Source organism: Chionomys nivalis, chromosome 20 (genome assembly GCF_950005125.1).
Source record: "Chionomys nivalis chromosome 20, mChiNiv1.1, whole genome shotgun sequence".
Taxonomy (NCBI): domain Eukaryota; kingdom Metazoa; phylum Chordata; class Mammalia; order Rodentia; family Cricetidae; genus Chionomys; species Chionomys nivalis.
The window spans coordinates 22,074,639-22,098,357 of record NC_080105.1 but is presented as its reverse complement, the minus strand read 5'-3'; the positions used below and the strand labels follow the sequence as shown (position 1 = coordinate 22,098,357).

Here is a 23,719-nt window from a genome sequence, read left to right as displayed (position 1 = left end):
AGGACAATGTGCAGGGTTCAGTTTTCTCTGTCTTCCATGTGGGCTCTGGGGAGGAAACTCAGGTTGGCAGGTTTGATGGGACGTACCCTTACTCATCAAGCCTTCTTTTGGCTCCCTCAAAGACCATTTCTAAATCATAACGTTCAAGAAAATTCTGTGTGACCTACTAAATTCGAACATGCTCTGTTGCGTGTGCGGATACCTCCTTCCAGTCTTTAATACTTGCATTTCTTCCTGCTTCCTTTACCAACAGCTCAGGCGGACCTCCGGACAACCCCAGATTCCCCTTAAAAACATGCATTTCTGTGAAACCTAAAATCAGTAAAGAAAACAAGTATTCCGTGGTTTCTTCTCCTTATCAGTGCCCATGGGCCAGCATGAACACAAAAACAAACCAGGTTTCTAAAGCACCCTATTTTTCTGCACATCCCTTCCTGAGCCATAAGGTATCACAGTTTGCAAACCCCTTGTGGGAACACATGTTCTGACAAATGCAGGTGTGCTCATAGGCACAGCCAGGCAGGCTGTGCAGATGTGGTACAACTGGAAAAATCCGGAATATGTTTCCAGTGCATGTACTTTGTGTCCTTAGAAGAGATGAAAACTGGGATACTTTATCTACAGCAGAGAAGCCGATGGGAAACTACAGGATGAAGAAAGACCCAAAGTCTTTCTTTGTCATAGAATTGAACAAGCACTTTGTTCCAAAGTCTGCCTGTGACAGAGACAGATGACAGGGTGCTAAGCTAGAAGTCCTCCCCAATACCCAGTAGGTCAACTGATTGATTTCTGGCTACAGACCGATCTCTGTTCACCCTTGTCTTTGGAGTGCCCATCAAGGCGACAGAAATGAAGCTTCTGGGCACACTTTCAGCTTTCAACAGAGTATACCTTTATCGCCTTTGACCTTGGGGGGTGACATAATTGCTATCTATAGGCTTCTATTGGACCAGGCTTTTGGATCACTAATGTCTTTATCGACGCCTTTGCTAGTGATTGAGTCAGTGGTATAAGTCTGAATATGTCTTTTCTTCCGTGACAGCCCTCCTCTCCCCTGTCCTTCTTCCCATCGGTCATCACTGTTAACAGAACAGCATCCCCGCCCCCAGTAGACTTGCAAGCACTTTGAAAAGTGTGATGTTCCGTAACAGCCTTCTGTACATGATGATCGATGCTCTGTCTTTGCTTTGCTCTTGGCCCTGCCTGTCAGTGTCACCTTTACTTCACCTTGCCCGAGAAAACTGAAATCATGGAACAGGGGAGGTCTAAGGATTGCTGAGCACCCCCTCCACCCGCTCTTCCTAATCAGTTCACGGCACCAACCAATCAGTGCCCGCAGATGAACATGGGGTGGGACTATTTGGGTGGTTCGCTGGAAGCCACGTAGGTTTAGAGCTGGCCACAGACTTGACTGGCATCTGTGTGGTACCTGGTGTGTTCCCACATCCATAATGAACTTTATCCGCTCCCTTATACACATAGAGTCTGAGCTTTAGCAGAATGAGCGAGTGGCTCCAAACATCCCAGCCTGCACTTGAGGTCATGAAGGAACCGAACACGAAAGACACAAAGACATAACACAGATAGGAGAGCACATGGCTCACAGCCTGAGGGGCAGCGCAGTCCTGGGAAGAGGCCTGAGATTTTTGGCTGTACATGGAGCTGGATGAATTCTAGCCATCCACTTGCTAGCTGTCTGCCATTGGAGCAGGCACTAAATTCTGTGACCCTTCGCTCACATACTTGTAAATATGGCTAATGCACCCAAGTTTGTTATGGGAGGACAAAACGTAGAGTGGTTGGCTCCATGTTTCGCATATAAGCAACTATGTAATAGCTTCCTCTTCCTCTAATTTATTTTTAGTCAGAAAGCCTCCCCAGTTCTAAAAATCAGAATGTACTAACCATCTGGTCTGAGAGCAGCTAGCTATTCAATACCAAAGTATATTTTCTGAAATTCTGGCAAAATAGAGCTTGAAAAAATTACCCTCTGACCCAATCCGTTGTCCACGTTGTACAACAGTGCCTCCCTCTTTAATCCAAAGGATTTAGGAAACCAAGGTCATCTAGAGCTAGAAAGGCAGCTTTGCTAGGTTATAGCAGAGCTTTGGCTGGTCTCTAGCATGAGCTACGACTATCTTTTCAGGTCCTGAGCTTTCTAGAAGACAAGACAATAAAATACGTAGACCATTTGAATACATGATTTCGTATTGAGTTCAACAGATATTTCTAAAGTGCCCTTTATATTGTGGTTAGTGTCAAGGAAAGGCATTGGGGAAGATAACCTAAGCCGTATCCTCGAACCCAACAACTAGAGCAGATCAAAAGGTACTCAATAAGTGTCTGAAGTAGAAAAAATATCAGTGAAATGTAGTGTAATAAAGGTGAATATGAAATAACACATTTATGCATTTGAGTTCAAAATTTAATGGGCAGAGCCTGTTAGACAGGGACTCATATATTCACAGTTTCTTTCTATCTTTTGATGGGGACCTAGGTTGATTCTGTCTCCTGGCTGTTGTGACCAGGGCCACAGCAAACATAGTGGTATATGATGACTTCATACCCATTGGGTATATAATCAGAACAACACAGCTAAATAATGTAGTAGTTCTATTTTTGGTTTTATGAGGAACCTCCATACATATTTCCACAGTAGATGGGCTAATTGGCATTCCTGGCAACAGTATCCCATTGCTACCCCTGTCCTCATCAACATTTGTTTTCCTGACGAGAGCCATGTCAACTGGGAGAAGAGAGAATCTCAATGTGGTTCTCATTTGCATTTCTCTGGTGGCTAAGGATCATCATTTATGAAAATTATTTCAGAAATTTGTTGAGATTTGTACTTTGAGAAGAATCTGTTCGATTAATTTGCCTGCTTATTGATTTAATTATTATCTTCTTTGGTGGTTTACTTTTTGAATCTTTTCTATCTTCTAGATATGAATCTTTTATACATGAATAGCTAGCAGATTTTCTCTCATTCTGTAGAACGTCTCTTTACTCTTACAATCGTTTCCTTGACTGTGTCGCAGTTCTAATCTAGTGCCATCCATCTGTCAGTTCTTGCTATTATGTCCTGAGGACATAAGAGTCTTAATCAGAAAGCCACTGCCTAAGTCTAAATCATCAAGTGTTTTTCTGTACCTTCTTCCTCTAACCAGCTCAAAGTTTGGGGTCTTATATTAAGATCTTAAATTCTAAATATAGAGGCAGAGACAATAAACAATGACGATAATAAATACGATGCTATAGAAAAATGGGGAAATAAAAAGAACCTGAGTTAGCAGTGATGGGGCCTACAGGAAAGAGAATTAGCTATTCACGTGTCTAAGTGAAGGAATTTTCATAAGGAGAAGGGCTAGCGCAGTGACTGAGCACACCTTTACGGATCAATAGTCTAAGGAAACCAGAATGATGGCACTGGAGTAAGGGCAGGGGTGATGGAGTGCCAGTTAGATCAAGTTATGGTGACCAGAAAAATCTTTGGTATCACCGGAATACAGGGAACATAGTATGGACTTCAGACCGTTATGTCTGAGAGGTAGACAAAGAGCCATACCACAAAGATACTTGGGTGCAATTCTAAAATTGACTCTTTCCTGTTGGCACTGGGGGATAGTCACTGGAGGAGGAGTTAGACTTAGGATACCAAGGAGGAAGGCATTGGATGACATCATGAGAAAAGAGATGAAGGCGACAGCAAGAATCCAAATTTGAGCTGATACAGAAGGAAAGTGGGGGCAGCCGTGCTCTGAGGGCTACTTGGAGTATCAGAGAAGTTAAATGCACAGAGACTTATAATGAATGGGATGTGGAGGCTGTGCTAGAGGGAGGAGGTGAGTGGCTGGAGTAAAAGCTGGGCTGAAGTGGGACAATGAAAGATGGACTGGACCAGGAGGAAGGATGATAGTGGTTTTTGTTCTAGACATACTAAGTCGGAGATGTTCAGGCTTGGCTATCTGATAAGCAGTTGTTTAGAGAAGATGTCAGGGTAGTTTATCTATATAAAAATGAAATAATTACATGAGTTCCTCTGATAAATTTACATGTGATTGAAAACTTAAAATGCTATAACAACATACATTAAAAGTGGGAGAATTCCTTCATAGCTGATGTCTCTGGTGTCTAATAAGGAGGAATGAAGGCTTGATGGGATGAGGTTTTCATTCAGATTGTCCCTGGCAACAAATTTTGCTAGCCATTTAGTTTGTCAGGGATTCACTTCCTTTATGCCTGTAGAGGAGTTCAGTAGACAGGAGGCAGAGATAAGATATGCTATAGGAAGCTCTGATTTGTTGCCCCTCAAGGTTGTAGAGAAGAGAAAGGTTGATACGTGACAACTTTTTGCGTTCTGAAAGGGAGAAAACCAAGTTCTTAGTTTTACCATTGGCTTCTGAGAAAATACAAATCGTTCCTAAATAGATAGAAAGTGACAAGCAGTCATATTGTCTGGCCATTTCTACTTTTTCTTTAGCAGGTCATGTTTCTCACAGAATGTTGGTCTTATGCATCATTGTTCAATTCAGCCCATCAGAAATGACTCGTCTGAGTGTTTTCAGTGTATGTGTGGAGACAGTGCTGGTGATAGCTCACTCTCTGCTGGTCCTCGGCCTCTCAATCCTACATTCTACATACCGCATTCACTAGGCTGTGCATAGTGATGCGCCAGGCATATCAATCTCTGTTCCTCTCAGAGCAGACAGAAAATTCTCATGTGTTAGACTCCCCATCTTCCATGCTCACTCAATGTCTTCTTCCTTCACTAAATTCTTAGCCTGACCTATATGATCGTGTGCAGTTCTGCAATTACGCTGATGTCTGGTCTCATAGGTCACCGTTTTCCTTCACACATGTATTTCAGGTGGCTTCTCTCTGTGCTTTGTAGAAAACCAAGACTCTGCCTACCTCAGGGTCTTGGGATAAATTGACACACACACACACACACACACACACACACCACAGAGTCTCTTTTCATACCATTTTCATCATTAAGTTTTGTTCATTCTTTTGGTTTTCTTTCAAAAATAATTTGGAGGGCTGGGTGGTGATGGCCAGCACTCGGGAGGATCTCTGTGAGTTTGAACCAGCCTGGTCTACAGAATGAGTTCCAGGACAGGCTTCAAAGCTACAGAGAAACCCTGTCTCGAACAAACGAACAAAAACCCAAACCCCAACATAACAACAACAACAAAACTCATTTGGAGAAGCTTTCCCTACACCTCTGGCCTGTGCAGGGCCCAGTGCTCTGTGTTGTCAGATCGTTCAGTGTCGTAGTTTGACTTCCAATTGCTATGATGACCAAAGGAACTTGGGGAGGAAAGGGCTCATTCATCTTATGCCTCCACATCACAGTTCATCACCAAAGGAAGTTAGGACAGGAACTCCAGCAGGGTAGGAACCTGGAGGCAGAGGCCACAGAGGAATGCTGCTTCCTGGCTTGTTCCTCACTGGTTGCCTGGCCTGCTTGCTTATAGAATCCACAGGTGGTAACAGCCACAATGGTTTGGGCCTGCCCCATCAATCACTAATCAGGAAAATCAGGAAAATCAGGCTTGCTTATAGCCTCATCTTATGGAGGCGTTTTTCTCATTTGAGGTTCCCTCCTCCCTGGTAATTCTAGCTTGTGTCCAGTTGGCATAAAGCTAGCCACTGCATGCTGTGTACCTTATGTATATATGCATGAATGTATGTAGATATGGATGTACGTAATTTATATGTATTCTCAAAGTTTCACATGTAGGAAAATGTTTTCCAAGGTTTTGCTGCTTCTGTTCATATCTCTTATATACTGTCAATCACCCTGCCTAGAGTCTCGTGACCCTACACCCCTCCTTACTGCATACCTATGTGTCATATTTGTGTTAGGAGCTCTGCCCAGATTCCCTCATTTCTCCTTCCCTCACCACTTCTTGAGGAACCAGAATGTCGAGAAGCAGGAAGTTAGATTCAATTATCCTTTCAGCAAACATGAACTAAGCCCTGCGATGTGCCACATGTCCTCTTGGTACACACCAAGAGTGCGCACACACACACACATACACACATACACACACATACACACACACACACACAAGCAGTCCTTTTGTAAAGTTCCTCTTCTAATATTTACTTGTGAATAGTTGAAATAGTACGGAAATGTCTGGTCTAGAAGTACAACCACTTTGACAATGTGCTTCTCTCTACTCCAATTTGGGGTGTTCAAATCAAGCCAGAAGATAACTTGCAGGACACATGGAAGGTGATAGCTAACATTAATCGAACTCTTATGTGCTACGCTCAAAGTGCAATGAGTTTTCACTTACTTATAGCGACAACTATTGAAGGTGAATGCTTTTATTATTTCTGTCTTATAACAAGGAAATAGATGTGTGGCAAATTTTCCAAGGCTCCAGTGCCAAGACACATAGTGGAGCTCATGACTCAAATGGCAGTGCCCCCGCCCCGCCCTCCCCCAAGGACCCAGAGTCCATGTCCTGAATATCTTGCAATGGCAAAGCATTTCTCTTCTTGGGTGAGGCAACTAGCCGCCCGGCTCCATCTCCACGTCCGCTCAGACTGGAGAAAGGGTCCCCATCAACAATGTCAGGAGTCTTTTAGACCTCTAATCGCCAAGCTCGGCTTCCATTTGGCTATCTAGATCCCGGCAGCACACACCTCAGCATTATGTAAGAGCAGGAAGATAGTCTGTGCATGACAGAGTCTCTGTCTAATGCAGACTGAGGCCAAGGGCAGTTAAGCACATAGGGAAATTGTGAAGCAACGGGGTTGTTGCTAAGTCGAAATGGCAGACTTTAGAACCCTGTGCCAGTCAGCTGACTTCAGCTAGAGACACAGGCAAACCAGAGCAGAATGATGTCACTATGGGAAAGGTTCTCCTTCCTGCTTTCAGAACAACCCTTAGCTGGGTCTCAAGGGTCCTTTCAGGGCACCAGGAGTTACCCTCAGCTTGGAGGAAAAAGCTTAAGTAGAGCGCCCCTAAAACCATTTTTTTACCAAGAGAATGCCAGTAGAGTAAATATATGCTTTCTCAGTGGCTAATCCTCTTCCCACCAGGTTGATTGTTGAAAATAAATCACACGTCTCTACATCGCCACTTCCTGCTGGTGCAGGCTATACTAGTGCGGATGGTCCATGTCTCTTGACAATATAGGTTCACTGCTTGATGCATGGTCCTCTTGGGAGTTAGCTTTGCCCTGTTCTGACAAGGAAGCTAAGCTGTCGGTTGGAACCAAAGTCTCCTTAAGGTACAGTGACTCACTGGAGCCCAATCACTCTATCACATCTAAGTGGCCGCAGCAGGCATTGCGCAGCTGGTTTTCAACAAAATGTTTTGAAAGTCTTTGTTTTCTCATGTTCAAGCTGGAGGACGCTGACCTAAGAGATAATACTAGTTTTAGGTAAATTTGTGCCCTGATAAGGAAATTGCTTCAATAGACGGCCCGTGTCCCTTCTGATATATGTTAGAGGACTCAGTCAGTGAATTCATGCATTGGGGATCAGTCAACTCAAATGAGGGCATTAAACATGTGTTTAATGAGTTTTGACTCAACTGTGAACAGCAAAACAGTAAAGTCGTTCAATTGCTTTTAAGTGGGGTCAAAGAGCCAAAATCCAAACTGGGGTAATATTTGAAGTTCAGATTTTTATTACTATTTTGGGGGTATGATGGTAATTGACCAAAGGCCTTGTGCATCGTAAGAATCTGCTCAGTTCCTAAGATAGGATTCAATAGAAACAAATGACTACACAAACACAAATGATGCATTATACAGGTAGAAAATGGGAAGATGTCGGAGTGGCCAAGAGAAAAAGGTTATTAATATCTTGCAATGCTGAGCTAATTAAAAAGCCAAGTGTATGAATTAAGCCAGAAAACCAATCAGCTCGGGGTAAATGAACAGCAACACTGTTATAGCAACAGATGATGGAGGCTTAAAGAAAGGATGCCAGTCGCTCTTCTGGGTTTTTTTTTTTTTTATGATTACAGCACACTGCAATTTTGTACTCTTTTCTGGGTTGTGTGCTATCTTCTAGGACTCTTTAGAGTGGCGGCTCTCAACCCTCCTGATGCTGTGATCCTCATGTTGTGGTGACCCCAACCATAACATTGTTTTTTGTTGTTACTTCATACCTGTAACTTTGCTACTGTTATGAATGGTAATGTAAATATCTGTGTTATCTGATGGTCTTAGGTGAACCCCTCAGGGTCATCCAACCCCACAGGTTGAGAACTACTGCTCTAGATGTCCAGGAGATTGAGTTAGAACCAAATGAAGTCATGTAAAGAGCAAAATCTGGAAGCTGGACTGCTTCATCAGAAGGAAAGACTAATGACCAAGCAAACATTACAAAATATTTTCAATTTTTCTTGAGCAAAATGGATTGAACTTCATCTCTAGAGTACCATAGGCCAGGGAAGAACCTCCCAACCACAGGGGCTGTTGGAAATGAATGGGCTGACCTGGAAGAGTTTAACTCTTCAACAATGAGCGCACATTTAGCATTTTGTAAATGTCTCATAAATTATAACCAGAATAGAACCGCATACCTTCTTTGTTAACTTAGTAACTTAATTGTGGACACTGTATTTATCTGGGGCTCTAAGTCACTGTCTCTCCAGAATTCTTTAAACTAACAGCCCCGTGGCCTTCCATCTGGCATCTTTGTGGACCAGCACGATTTTATGATGTAGAGACCGAAGCCTAACATCTATGTTAAAATAAATCCTCAAATGTTGGCACTCGCCAAGAATTTCACCCCTTAGTCCCTTTAACTAACAGGACAGTTGGATCAGTTTTCACATATGAATCTGCTGAGGTTTATTGACTTTACACTAAATGTACATATCAATTTGAAAACGTATCTTCACAGTTTTGCTTTAATCCTTATGATACCCTCTCCATTAAAGAAATTTGTTCAGAGGACATTGCCATAGGTTTTCTTCTTCAACCCCTCTCCTGCCCACATGGTGCTGCAGCTGGAAATCAGTTTCCTCTCACGATCGCCAAGCAAGAACTTCACCACTGAGCTACACTCTCAGCCCCTTTCTGTGGCTTTCAATGTAGTGGCCTTGATGTTGCCCCCACCCCCAGACTTGAACCAAACTATTTATCTTAAGCATTTTATGATAACTATAAAGAACTGCTTTTTAATTTCATGTTCTGTTTTTTTTTGTTGTTGTTGCCCAAGTAGAAATAATTGTTTTCATCCTGTTGAAACCATGCTAAATGTTCTAATTCAATTTTAATGGTTTAGTTGCACAGTCTTTTGGATTTCCAAAATGCTCAAACACATCATCTGTGAATAGTCCATTTACCCGCTTCCTCTCAAATCTTGATGCCTTTTAAATTTCTTCAGTGTTTCTGATTACACTAAATATGAGACCTTGTACAAGTTTGAATAGAGGTGATTACAATCTACTTCTCATTTTACACTCAATCTCCAAGGGAAAGCTTTTCTCTTCCTCTTGTTTCTCCTTCCCTCCTTCCTTTCTCTCCTCCTCCTCTTGCTCCTACTTACACCCCCCACCCTCTCTCATACAGTCTCCCTCTTTAGCCTTGACTGGCTAGTCTAGAACTTGCTGTACGGAACAAAGCTGGCCTTAAACTTTTGGCAATCCTGCCGCTTCTGCCTCCTGATAGGATCATAGGTGTGTTCCCTTCAGCCCTGCCCCCTGGAGGGGAGTTTCGGTAGTGATAAGTGGTGGTGTCTGTGGGCTTACTCTGTAATGTAGATTAAGTTAGTTGATGTCTATTAGTTTGTTTTCTATTGGGCTACTTGGTAAGACAGTAGGAACTTTAGGATCACACACACTCATTTATAAAACTTTTTTTTTTTGCAGCCACCTCTCAAATAAATGACTTGTGCTCAAATTCTTTTTTTTTTTTTTAGATTTATTTATTTATTATGTATACAACATTCTGCCTTGATGTATGCCCACACGCCAGAGGAGGGCGCCAGATCTCAGTACAGATGGTTGTGAGCCACCATGTGGTTGCTGGGAATTGAACTCAGGACCTCTGGAAGAGCAGCCAGTGCTCTTAACCTCTGAGCCATCTCTCCAGCCCTTGTGCTCAAATTCTTAATTTAGACATATGCTATAGGCCATCAGAAGAATGTTTACGTAAAAGGAGGAGGCTATGGGAGACAGCTTTCAGCCTGACAAGGATGACAGCAAGCCAGTGCCACTCAGCATGGGTTTGCTTCAGTGACGTAGCATGCCAGGTCACACTTTGACACTTTTGTCAATGGGAAGCGTGTGTTTGTCACCCACGCAGATGGAGTTTCGGTCTTACAGCCAGAGATTCAGCTACAGGCTCTCCCTGGTTTATCAGGTAGATACTGTGTCTGTTAGAGCAAAGAGGAAACTAAAGTGAAGATGAACTAGCCATAAGCTTGGCCTGTTTGCGTTGAGACAGGGTCTGATTCTGCAGGCCTGGCTCCCAAGGTGTAGGCTGGACCACTTTGTCTAGGCTAGCCTGGTCTTACACTCCTGGCACCCCTCTAGCCTCTGCCTCCTGAGTACTAGAAAGTCAATTGTGCGCTCCCACTCTGTCCAGGCTATAGTAAGTTTGACTAAGACTAAGGCCCGACCACTGTGTTGACCAGATACTGAAGGGTTTGATGAGAATTGCGAGGTGAAGTGAGTCTCTTATACTCAGTGAGAAACCAATTTGCATTGAGAACAGAGAAATGTAATGACCATTGAACAAGGCTGACTATGAGAAAGGCAGGGAGATCCTTTAGGAAGCCCTTGAGTGATCCAAGGGTAATGTGGTAAGGGTGGTAGTCAGAGCAGGAGACAGAGCAGTGGCAAAGGGTGTGTGTATGTGTGTGTGTGCACGCGCCTGTGTGTATGCATGCATGTGTGTGTGAGAGAGGTGTGTATGCATGCATGTGTGTGTGTGAGAGAGAGGTATGTGTGTGTGAGAGAGAGGTGTGTGTGCATGTGTGTTTGTGAGAGAGGTGTGTGTGTGAGAGAGAGGTGTGTGTGCATGTGTGTTTGTGAGAGAGATGTGTGTGAGAGAGAAAGGTGTGTGTGTGTGTGAGAGAGGTGTGTGTGTGTGAGAGAGAGAGGTGTGTGTGTGTGTGTGAGAGAGAGGTGTGTGTGCATGTGTGTTTGTGAGAGAGGTGTGTGTGTGTGAGAGAGGTGTGTGTGTGTGTGTGTGAGAGAGAGAGAGAGAGAGAGAGGTGTGTGTGAGAGAGGTGTAAGAGAGAGAGGTGTGTGTGCATGTGTGTTTGTGAGAGAGATGTGTGTGAGAGAGAAAGGTGTGTGTGTGTGTGTGAGAGGTGTGTGTGTGAGAGAGAGAGGTGTGTGTGTGTGTGTGTGTGTGAGAGAGAGAGAGAGAGAGAGAGAGAGAGAGAGAGAGAGAGAGAGGTGTGTGAGAGAGACGGGGGATATGGGGATATGACTGGGGAAAAAGAATAAAAAGTGGTAGTGACTGACCAGATGTGGACAGATGTGGGGACTGAAGGGGAGAAGAGTTTCTTGTTGAATGGTGGTTTAAACACTTTTACTGGGGTTGCTGCTCTTGTAACAGGGGTCCCCCTGGTGGCAAAAGAGAACCAAAGTAAGGATTCCTGTCTCACAGGCTCTTCTGAGAAACTTGTACAACCATGGTTACGATATCGTAAAATAGGGATGCCCCTCTCTCCTGGGGTAGCAAAGAGACACATCTAAGAATAGCTGAGAGCTAATTGCTGATCATGGAACAGGAAGTGAGGTCTGACCACATCCTTGATCTGTTCAAAGGAGGCGGATACTGACCAAATTCTTTCTCCAAGAAATCTCCATGTAATCTTGGAAAAGATCAGTTGGAGTCTGTAGCGCTAGATCCGGTAAACCCTGGGGACCTTTCCTGGGAATTACTGATCTCGTTTCTTAAGAGCACAGCCAGGGGGTGAGTGGAGACTCCGGAGCTGGATTCATCTGAGTTCGGATGCTGGCTTTGTCACAGTTGTGCCAGCCTTGGTATCTTTCTCTGTACCATTCCACACAATGGCACCTAAGTGATTACGGGGATTCAGTTGGAAGTGGTCCTGAGGATTACCCTCGGTGATCAGGAGATGACCCGTTAGGCCGATCCATAGATACCTAATTTAAAATAGGGTAATAAAAAGGGGGGCACTCCAAAACAGCTCAGAGAATTAGTGAACTGATAGACCACTCCCCCTTTCCTGAGGCCAAGAGCTGCAACTGGACAGGGAAGGCAGCATTCCAGAGAGCTCTCTGTCTGATTTTTTTTCTCTCTCTAGGTAGCAGCTCTTGAATTTTCCAAAACAGGTGTGCTGTATAGGTCTGAGTCATCGACCAAGATGAGATATTTCAGAAACTTCCCATTTTAAGCCTTCAGCATGTTCCTGATTTTGTATAAATACCTTGCTTGCTATATAAATATGCAGAGTGCAACCTCTTGCTGAGTGCTGCAACCAACCTAAGAAGCCAGCCAGATCATAGGCGCATCTAGTGATTATCTTTCACCGATCCCTTCGGATACTGGAAAGGTTTGCAGTGTTAAAGCTCATACGAGCTACTGCTGGAAATCACTGCAGCTTGGTTTCCCCTCTCCGGGAGCTCTGTGGGCACATGCATTAGTCGGTCTGATCCATCTGCAAGCCTTTGTGAGCTCCCTAATAAAAACAACTGCATTTTCAGGGCTTAATTGCGTATTATTGAGTGGTCTGTCTCTCATTCTGTAAACGTCCAATAATGAGAAAGCTCTGTTTCTGTTCATTAGAAAGCTCCAGCCTGTGAGGGAGGGCTGGTGTTTTATTGATGTATACAGAAAATATCATCCTAAAGGTCAGAAAATAACTATTGGAGAAAAAAGGCCTACCCTACCCGACTCCATGTAGACAATATTGTATCGAATAGCGGGAGTTTGACAAGACTAATCAATCACACATTTTACAAAAAAAAAAAAAAAAACAAAACAAAAAACAAAAAACAAAAAATCCCCAAAAAACCCAGCTAGCAATTCTCTTCCCGTGTACTTGTGAGAGCATCTTCTCATTAGTTATTTAACTTTGAAATTGCTTTGTCAGATGCAACAGCTGACATTGTGTGCTTCTTCTGGAGATACAGGAAACATCTGCTGGGTCCTCGGGAGGTGTTGATGTGTGGAATAAACAGTCCAGTCAAGCCTGCTCTGAGTGAGTCTGGTTTGGGGTACCCACCTCAAGAGGCAGAAGCCAGTGTTCTGGCTTTCATGAAGTGAAGAAGCACATTTATAGCCACTGCCCACACCAATCAGTGCCCATCCGTTAGCCTCTTCCCTCCAGTTCTCTGTAATCTGGGGAATATTGGCTGGCCTTTCTGCCCACACCAATCAGTGCCCATCCACCAGCCTCTTCCCTCCAGTTTTCTGTAATCTGGGGAATATTGGCTGGCCTTTGTCGCACGATAGCCATGCTCCTGGATAAAGAACTAGGTACATTTTCCTGATAGTCCAAATAAGTCTGGATTGTGCAGAGCACAAAATAGTAAGTAGAAAACATTGGCTCCCTGGCTGGGAAATACATAAAAATAATACTTGAAAATACTTAAAAAATATAATTGTTTAATTAACTCAATAAACACGAGTCTATATTTGTTTCAAAATTATTTTCTATTATTAAGTATATTTGTTTTAAAACTATTTCTCTCATTAAGAATTATCTTGTAGTTTCTTATATTTTAGGTTTCCCCAATATATCAGGTTTGCCTTCAATATATCAGGAAAGACTTTTGGCCAAATCACAAAACGGGCTATTTTTTGTCCAAGTGTTAGAATTATATCTACATGATTATATATATATATGTGTGTGTGTGTGTGTGTGTGTGTGTGTGTGTGTGTGTATGAACGCTATTGTTTTAGCCAGACAGCTGTCATGCAATAGCCAGGGGTATGCAATAAATGAATATATGTATTAATGTATGTGTCTTGTGAGACAGGTTTTTTAAGAATCATATATAAGTGTATTTGCTTATTTGATGTGTGGCCACTTTTTATCCCAAGTTGATCAGGCTGAGCTTTGACTTCTTCCCTGTGTTACTACTGACCTGGAGTCGTTTTTCAGGTGTAACTGCTTGGGAAACGCGACACAAGACACGTGAGGACAAAAGCGCAGACTCCCCGCTGCATCTCCCCCTGTCGTGGTGGCCTCCACATGCGTGAGCTGAGTGTGTGTGTATATGTCCAGGCGACACTTGGGATTAGAATAGCGTGGTTTTAACCAACTGCTAGAGCCGGCCAATCTGAAGTCATGACCGTTGTAGAATATTATTTTAAGATGCGGAGCATTTGTTTATTGTGTGGAGCATTTGTTTTAATGATGCAAAGATGTGTTGTATTCTTTTATGTTGTATTTGTTTAACTCTGTGAAGCTGTGTTACTGTGCCTGTCTAAAGTAGCTGATTGGTGTGGTAAAGAACTGAATGTCAGTAGCTAGACAGGAGAGGGATAGGTGGGGTTGGCAGGCAGAGAAAATAAATAGGAGGAGAAATCTGGCAAGAGCGACCAAGGAACCAGAGAAGGAGAAGGAGAACATCAGAGGCCACCCACTCAGTCACCCAGCTGCTACCCAGCCAGCCACCCAGCCAGCCACCCAGCCAGCCACCCAGCCGCCACCCAGCCAGCCACCCAGCCAGCCACGGAGTAAAAAGTAAAGAAGGGTATATAGAAAGATAAAAGTCTAGAGGCAAAAAGTAGACAGACTATTTGAAGTTAAAAAAAAAAGCTGACTAGAAATATGCCAAGTTAAGGCCCGGCATTCATAATAAAGAATAAGCCTTCATGTGTTTATTTGGAAGCTGGGAACTTGGGGGGGGGGAGACCCCCCCAAAGTAAAACAAAACAAAACAAGTATATATGGCAATCTGAGAATGACCACAGCACCGACCCTTACCTTCCGGTATCCCCAGAGCTGGTTCCCTTTCATGCCGTGACAGTCATAGAGTGTGACCGGGCTGCTGTGTGAGATGGCATCGAAGCAGAATTTTCGGGTGTGCAGAGGCTCGCCAGGTCGGATATCTTCTCTCCACCCGAAAGTAAAGAGCTAGCAAAACAACAGGAGCAGAGAAGCTGCGGTGAGTTCAATGGGCGGGAAGGTTCTGGAGCATGCGCAGAGGTGTGGTAACAATGTGGAGCTCCCGGCTTGTGAATACAAGGGGCATGCTTGTCTCTGTACAACCGAGGGGTTGAAAAGGCGATGCTTCAAAGTGCCGGCACGGCGCTCTACTTGTGTCCAGACGGGTAAACATGCAAATGAGAAGTTTTCAATTAGAGACTGGTAAGGAAGGGACAAGAGGAGGGGTGGAAGGGAGGGAGGGAGAGAGAAAGGTATTTTGAAGGTGGAGGAAGAGGAGGGAAGGATGAACGATGAGAGAGGTGAGAGGGAGAAGGGAGGGGGGGGTGGAAGGATGGAGAGGAGAAGAAAAGCCGTTAATAGAACTCTCGGCATTTATCATGTAGATAAAGTGTTTCTGGATCAAGGATGGCGGCGCTGGCCTAATGAGCAGATTAACTGCCAAAGGACAAGACTTCAAGTTGAGCTGGATTGATGCTCGCACCTTGAAAAATCCAATTGAATGGAAAGCCGAACTCAATGAAGTAAAGAATAGGCAAATTAATTTTCTGGCATAGGTAAGAGCAATTCTGTGGGGTGATACAGTCAGTTTTGGATTGTAATTCACAATAGGAAGTCCAGTTCACGCTTATAGGTCCCTCACCTCCAACCTGAAACACGAGTTTTATGGAGTGATGGATACCACAACTCCACTTAATGCTTCAATATGCCGTCCATTGCTTCCTAGTCTCACCTGTGTTATCCATCTTCCTCTATATTAATACTTATGCGGTCCTAAATCAACTTTACAATGTGTTAAATTGACAGACAACATTCCCGTTGGGAAAGAGTCTTTTCTTGAGTTACTTGAACTGAACCACATTTGTAGGGTACCATCCAAAAAAGTCCTTAGCTGAAGGGGAAGATGGACCAGGGAAGCCTTGGGATTTCTTCCGGGTCTGGTTCAGTAGGTTATGTGATTCTTCGAGGAGGCTTCTAGGAGGAGACAGTGGTGTGAAGCAGAGCTGTCAGGGACGACGTGTTATTGGCAAAGAGCTAACAGTGTGCAGGGCCAGAATCACCTAAATACATTTGCCACTGTCTTGGCTTTCCAGATAGGTGTGTTTTCAGGTCCTACCTAGAGATAGGGCAAGTCTAGAGATGGCTAAGAGAAAACAGTTAAGTGGTGGGACTCTGAAACAATTGAAAGGACTAGGTTAAGTGATTTAAATTAGGAAAAGAAATGATTTAAATCCATACATGCAAGAAACCTATCTGAGGAGAGGTGAATGTCTATGCTCTGTGCCCCTGAAAGGCAGGCAGGACAAGAGCCAGGCCAGACAGGACAAGGGTTAGCGTTTGTGACGGAGTCACGAACAAGAGTTGTGTAGTCTCGGTTTCTCTCTCTCCCTCCCCCACCTCTCTCTTTGTCTTTTGTTCTCTTAGGTCTTCCATACAGGAAAAGCGCCTATTTGGGATGCTCCTAAGTTTGAGCTCTCTTCCAAGCATGCTGCTTCCATGACTTTTGAAGTACCGTCTCCTCTACAGTAACCATCTTGTCTGTACCCTTTCATCTGTCCACTCCACATGGTGTTACCAAGGGTGTTCTCCTTTCCTGCTTGGGTTTAAATCCCCTCAGACCAGCTTTCACCAAAATGCTCAAAACCCATCAACCATGTTGTGTGTAGCCCCTGGGAGGATTTTCCCACTGGGTCTCCTAGGAGACTCATCAAACTCATTCTATCCTATGCTTCCTGGATTTTCATGTCTTGGCTAGTCTGTTCTCCTTTGAGTTATTCTAGTTGGCTGTAATGTCAGCCATGAAGTCTTTGAACTTTTGCCTCTTTTACTTTCCTCATCTAATGACTTGTCAAATCTGATCACTGTGCCTCGTCTTTGGCAGTATTGGTGATGGAGCCCAGTGCCTCACGTGCACTAGGCAATGACTATACCACTACGGCACAACTTGCCACTTTGGTCGCATAAGCATTTCTGGAATTAGTTTCTGATGGAGGAAGGTCATTGGTTAAAAAATAAAGAAACTGCTTGGCCCTCATAGGTTAGAACATAGGTGGGTGGAGTAAACAGAACAGAATGCTGGGAGGAAGAGGAAGTGAGCTCAGACTCGATAGCTCTCCTCTCTGGGGCAGATGCGATGAAGCTCCGACCCAGGATGGACGTAGCCTAGAATCTTCCTGGTAAGCACACCTTGGGGTGCTACACAGATTATTAGAAATGGGCTAAATTAATACGTGAGAATTAGCCAAGAAGAGGCTAGATATAATGGGCCAAGCAGTGTTTAAAAGAATACAGTTTGTGTGTTGTTATTTCGGGGCATAAGCTAGCCAGGCGACCAGGAGCTGGGGTGGCAGGAATGCAGCCCGCAGCTCCCACAAGTTTCACCCTCTGAATCTTCACAAATCTTGTTCTCAAGATCTCTTGTCTGGACTACTGTAATAAACTGCTTTCGTTCCCACATTCCTCTCTCTCTCTCTCTCTCTCTCTCTCTCTCTCTCTCTCTCTCTCTCTCTCTCTCTCTTTCTCTCTCTTTCTCTGTATATACAAGCACGTGTGTTTGGTGCACACATGTGCGATCATGGGGGTTCAGAGGTCAGAGGAATACCATAGGTATTATTCTTTAGTCACTGTACACTTTTGTTTTAAAATTAACGTGTCTCCTGGGCTGGGACTTGCTGCATTGGCTACATTGACAGCCAGTGAGCTCCAACGTTCCTCACGAGTGGTTCACTTCCTCAGTCCTGGGAATAAAAGTGTGTGTGCCATTAAACCTGGCTTTTAAAGTGGATTCTGGGGCTTGAACTCACGTCTTTGTTCTTCAAGGGAAGCACACTCCGTGATCTGTGCCTCTACCACCTACCAACCTCCTTGTCCGTATTGCCCACACTCCTGCCTCTTGTAGTCAACTAGACTTTTTGAAAATTTTTATCTACTTGTTTAACTTTCGGGAGGAGAGCCTTCATTTGGTTATAGGTTACAGGCTCATCATCGGTGGGGGGGGGGTAAGACAGGACTCAGGAGCTTGGAGGTAGGAGCTGCGGCAGAGGCTGTGGAAGGACACTGCTTACTCCCATGCTTCTATTCAGCTTCCTCTTCCTTTTTCTACCCCCCCCGACATTCTTGTTCTCTTCTTTTTTTCCTCCTCCTCCTCCTCCTCCTCCTAGGTCCCCTCACCCCCTGCCACCCAAACAGTCTTCCACCAGAGTGAGGGTGACCGATTTACCAGGGGCTACACTCTTAGAGAAAACTGTCTCTCTCCATGGCAGGGGGTGGGACTATGTGCCCTGCTTCTCTCTCTGTGTCTTCAGTTTTGTATATGCAGAAACCTAAAGATGAAAGGAATTGTAACCCCCACCTAAGGAAGACCTTCACTTGATAGATGTGACTTCTGCCTCAAGTGTCCCAGCTTCTTTTATTCCATTTTCTCCTGCTTTTCATTAAATGGACCCATTAAGGCCCAAATAACACCCGCGTGACAGCGAATCTGTCTCTTAGACATCATCTACTCTCACAGTTGTATCTGGGAACACTTACGCGACTTGTTTCCTGCTTCTGGGTTTGCTATTGCAGGGTGATGATCTCTCCTGCATTTGTAGATTGATTGCTAGAAGGGAATTTTCATAAGGTTTTCTGCTTTATTCTTCTTATTATTATCTGGTGATTGCAATCCTGGGCCCCAGGTGATAAATCTTCAAATCACGCCAATTGTTATATTTTTCTGCACCTTCCAATAACTATTATTTTCCCCTCGCTTATGTCTTTGAAATGTTTACGGTTACCATTTGTCTTCCCCAATGGTCGTGTCAAACAGATCATTAATTAGACATATTTTCTCGAGAGCAGAAGTAAGCAAACGCATTGTGAAAGCACCTCACTGTTTAGGGCTTCCGGTGACATCCACATCCGCCTCCTACTGCTGGGCGGCTTCAGTGACATTCACATCTGCTTCCTACTCCTGGGCGGTTCTTACTAACCAGAAGTATCTAGATTTTCTTTTCCTTCCTTCCTTCCTTCCTTCCTTCCTTCCTTCCTTCCTTCCTTCCTTCCTTCCTTCCTTCCTTCCTTCCTTCCTTCCTTTTTATTTGAGACAGGGTTTCTCTGTAGCTTTGGAACCTTCCTGGAAATTAACTCTTGTAGACCAGGCTGGCCTCAAACTCACAGAGATCTGCCTGCTTCTGCCTCCTAGTGCTGGGATTAAAGGCCTGTGCCACCATCACCCTGCTCTAGATTTTCTTAATAAAAGTCCATGATGCTTTTTGTTTTCTTTTCAAACTCAAATCATTCTTTTAAAAGTAAATGGATGTCAATTTTCCTCCTTTCTTCTTTTGAGCAACTCTTTAAAACATTTATTTTTGAGTCATGACCTATTTCCTTGCTTTCATATTTGTGTGCTGTGTGTTACATTGCTGGGGTCTGTACTGTATCGTATTATACAAATAAAACCTCCAGATTGGAGCTGCAAATAAATACACTTATCTTAATCTGGCAACCCGATGAGACAATTGAAAGATATTTTTTTCCCTCTCAGTGGGCAGTTATATTTCGTTACGGAGTCTGCAGAAATCTGAGTTATAACACGTTTCTCCCTGCAGTGTGTACTCATCAGAATGTGTATTGAGATTGTTTATCCCCCAACGAAAGGCGTGTGTCCTTTCTCTGCATGCATTGACTTGTTTGGATTTCTGTTTGCTTGTGTTCCCCTCCAGACTGTTGGAAAGAGAAAGTCTGCTTTCTCAGCAGGACGGGAAGGCCTGCAAAGCTTCCTCCAGGCAAGAGCCCAGAGCCTGCTGCTGGGCCTGCAGAGAGAACAGCCAAACTAGGCCAGGCCTGGCCTCCTCTCTTCCGCCCCCTCCCGCCCCGCCCCGTACTCATAGCGGGAGTTGGGGAGTTGCCTCCCACACCACAGCTTACATTCTTATTTGGATCTATTTTAATTTTTCTTTCTGGTTCCCTAGAGGACACTGGGAGCCAACACACAATACTAGGGTGGTATCAAACGACTCAGCGGATGACCCCGGAAGGATGAATCATACGCCTGCTTCCCTCACAGAAGCCGGATTAGTCCTGAATAACGTTCTGCAGCAAACTGTTTCCTGGAGAAAGGCGGCCTTCAGGGGACCTTTCTTTGTTGCCTTTGTAACAAGTCTGTTTATTCATTCAGTTAGTTTGACTGCTTTGGAAAGAAAACGAATATCTATAATTTTCCTGGGCTGATGTACTTCTCAGGAGTTTTAATATAAATGTAAAAGAGTCAATTATGACTTACACGTCTTTAAGCAAAAACATTGAATGAGGCTTACATTAATTAGTGTGAAATGAATTACCTGTACCACGTCGGCAAGTATTTGGCGACACAGATTCAAGTTTTTCCACCCACCAACCTTTAATCTACGCGCAGTTCCAGCCTTAGATTTCCAGAGACTGCAGCGATATAGATACACACACAAATTGCCTGTGTTTTTTTCTTCCTGTCTAGTGCTGCCCTCTGGTGACCATTTTAAAGATTGCATGCCATAGATTTTTGCACTTTAGCCTAAGGTAAATAATGATCAATGAAAGTATGCAATATACTTCAGTTTGTTTGTATTCCTTTTTTACCTATCAAATAAAGTCAGGACATATCATACTCCATTCTGGAATTTTCCTGTTTAGGAATATTAAACATGGGTCAGGTATTCAGACGTGTATCCCCCATAAGCTATCTAAGTTTGCTTTCTGCTTGGGCTGAGAAAAGGAGATAAATTTAGCCCAAAGGACGAAGTTTTCCTTTATAGCTTCCCTTTTTAATTTTAGCGACCATTCTTCCTAACTGCTCCAAATGCTAGTCTTTCTGATAGACTAGCTCGGCAACACCCGGCAGTGCCTATCAGACACAGAGGAGGAGGAAGGCAGTGAGTTCCCACCTGACACTGTAGTTATCGCCGCATCCTAGAGCTCCAGAATGTTCTGGTAATTGTCCACCCTGCAGGGTATGTTGGAGTGAACGACTATGTAGGGAAAGGATCAATGCACCCATGTCGCAGCAACCTTGAACCCGAGAGAGTGGTGTGTGTGTGTGTGTGTATGTGTGTGTGCGTGTGCATGTGTGTGTGTTTGTGTGTATATGTGTGTATGTATGTGTGTGTGCATGTGTGTGTGTATGTGTGTGTGCATGTGTGTGTATGTGCATGTGTGTGTGTTTGTGTGTATATGTGTGTATGTATGTGTGTGTGTGCGCATGTGTGTGTATGTGCATGTGTGTGTATATGTGTGTATGTATGTATGTATGTGTGTGTGTGCATGTGTGTGTATGTGCATGTGTGTGTGTGTATATGTGTGTATGTATGTATGTGTGTATGTGTGTGTGAAGACAAAAGGAAAAGTACAGTGACTGTGTTGGCTTCATGGTTGAATTAAGGTTACATCTCAGGCATCATTTCTTCTCAGAAAACCCCATATAAGTTGTAGCCCTTGTTTAATGATGAAGAACCTCTGGCCTAAAAGAATTGATCAAGGCTACTTGGCTTCACGTGAAATCCATGTTGGCCTGACTGTAAGGCCTTCTTTCTATCTTTCTAGGACATCAATGGTTAAGTAACTGGTTAGAGGGTGTCAGAAGATGTCGGGTGTTGTCTGATGGGATTTATTCTTGACTGGTTTTGGAACTTGCTGCTTTCCCTGCATCCAGATGCTCTGACTGCAATCCAGTACCGAGGAGGAGCAGCAAGAGAAAGGGGGGGGGGGGAGAAGTGTACTTGGACAACTCCTTAAGGATCTTAGGTTGGGTGGGGTCATTGCTCATTTTGGTCAAGATTTTTTTGTGTGAATGTGTGCATAAGCTAAAGAAGCTCCCTAAATCACAAGGATGTCCAGCCGAGCCTTCCCCGGGTCCGGGTTCTAGGCAGACACAAAGCACAAGGAAGCTCCATTCCAGCCTGCCCCTGGTCAGTGTTCAAGGCAGACACAAAGCACAAGGAAGCTCCAGCCCAGCCTGCCCCCGGTCCGGGTTCTAGGCAGACACAAAGCACAAGGAAGCTCCAGCCCAGCCTACCCCCGGTCTGGGTTCTAGGCACACACAAAGCACAAGGATGCTCCAACTGAGCCTGCTCCTGGTCAGTGTTCAAGGCGGACATTTGAGGAATATAGTTATAGAACTACAGTCATGCTGGCAGGGACAATGTTTGCTGACTCCTTTTGTTTCCCAAAGACAGTTACTATGGTCCATTCTGTGAAACAGAGAACACCGTGAGCACATACTGCGCTGACTGGGGCTTTTCCCTTCTGCACAGGGAAGGAGGCTGGAGAAAGGCTTCAGCTATATGTATCAGCTGTTTTCTTTGTAACTTGGACAATAGCTATTGAGTCTTGTGGAATCTGTGGAAAACATCTTGTATTTCCTAACTGAAATATTGCATTGTTCAAAATTGAAACCCCGAAGGGGCGTACAGTCCCTCACACTGTCATTGCTCTTTCACAGGTAACCCAGTTTCAGGAGAGACCCTTTCTAGAGACTTTTCAGTTTTAAATTAGATTATAAGTCACACTTTCCTTAACTGGAGCTGCCCTGAAATGCCTTTCGATCACAGTTATGCATCATTGTCTGCAAATATCCTATCAAGTCTGTGTTGGGTAGTCCTTCCCATGCATGACTAAAAACTGTGATTGCAACAAGATGTCCATGCATTACTTTTGATACACAGCCAGGAGGAAAAATTAAAGTTCAGTGAAGTCTCAAACACAAAACAGAGCCCTTTACTAGAAGATTTTGTTGCATGAATTCCCCAACTCTCTCCTGGTTTGTTTTGAAAACCGCTGCTGTAGGAAGTCAGTAAGCTGAGGTCACACTGAAGGAGTTTACTACCTCTTTTTTTTAAAAAAAATAAAAATAAAAAATTGGGTTTCAGAGTTACTATGCAGGGGCTGGAGAGAGGGCCCAGTGGACAAGGGGTATTCTTGCGTAACCAGGCGGGCCAGAATATGGATTCCAGAGTCCTGCACTGGCCTGTGCCTCCAGCTCTGAGGGAGTGTGGCAGAGACACAGGGGTGGCTAGGGATTGTTGACTTACAGCCTAGGGGAAAATGAAAGCCCCAGAATTTGGGGAGACCCTCCAAAGAACAGGTGGCAAGTGCTGGAGGAGGAAATGCGGTGCCTTCTGCTGGCCTCTGTGCATGTGCCTAGATGTGTGCACCAACACGGACCCAGGAGCACATTCAGGCAAAGGTCAGCACACAGAATAATGGGCCTCATTTTGCCATTTCCCACAGACTTTGTTCTTTTTCTTTTTCTTTGGAGCTGAGGACAGAACCCAGGGACTCTACCACTGAGCTAAATACCTAAGCTTATTTTGTTTTCATTTATCCCCATGTGCACTTCTCTCTTTGTGGTTTTAGCTTTTTATTACTGATCACCACTGTCCTCAAAATAGCTGCCACATTCAACTCTCATTCTAAAGTTTTTCTTTTTCTTTCTTTTTTTTTTTTTTTGTGTGTGTGCACGGGGGGTGTCTGTGCATATGCATGAACATGCACACGAGCGTTGAGGTCAGAGGACAACCTTAAGTATCATTCCTTAGCTGCTGTCCTGTCTACCTTTCTCTTGGATAGTCTTACTAGCCTGAAACTCACCACGTAGGCTAAGTTGGTGGGCTAGCAATCCCCATTGATCTGCCAG

General features: G+C 44.2%; 1 protein-coding gene across 3 annotated transcripts in view; it reads right to left on the bottom strand.

Annotated features, from left to right (window-relative positions):
• The window catches only part of Galntl6 (polypeptide N-acetylgalactosaminyltransferase like 6), a 1,046,769-nt gene that overhangs the window by 4,036 nt on the left and 1,019,014 nt on the right, over nucleotides 1-23,719 (bottom strand). For all 3 annotated transcript variants that reach the window (XM_057752992.1, XM_057752993.1, XM_057752994.1), the window contains one exon: nucleotides 14,893-15,042. In XM_057752992.1, coding sequence (XP_057608975.1) covers nucleotides 14,893-15,042 — 150 coding nt within the window. The remainder of the gene's footprint in view (nucleotides 1-14,892; nucleotides 15,043-23,719) is intronic.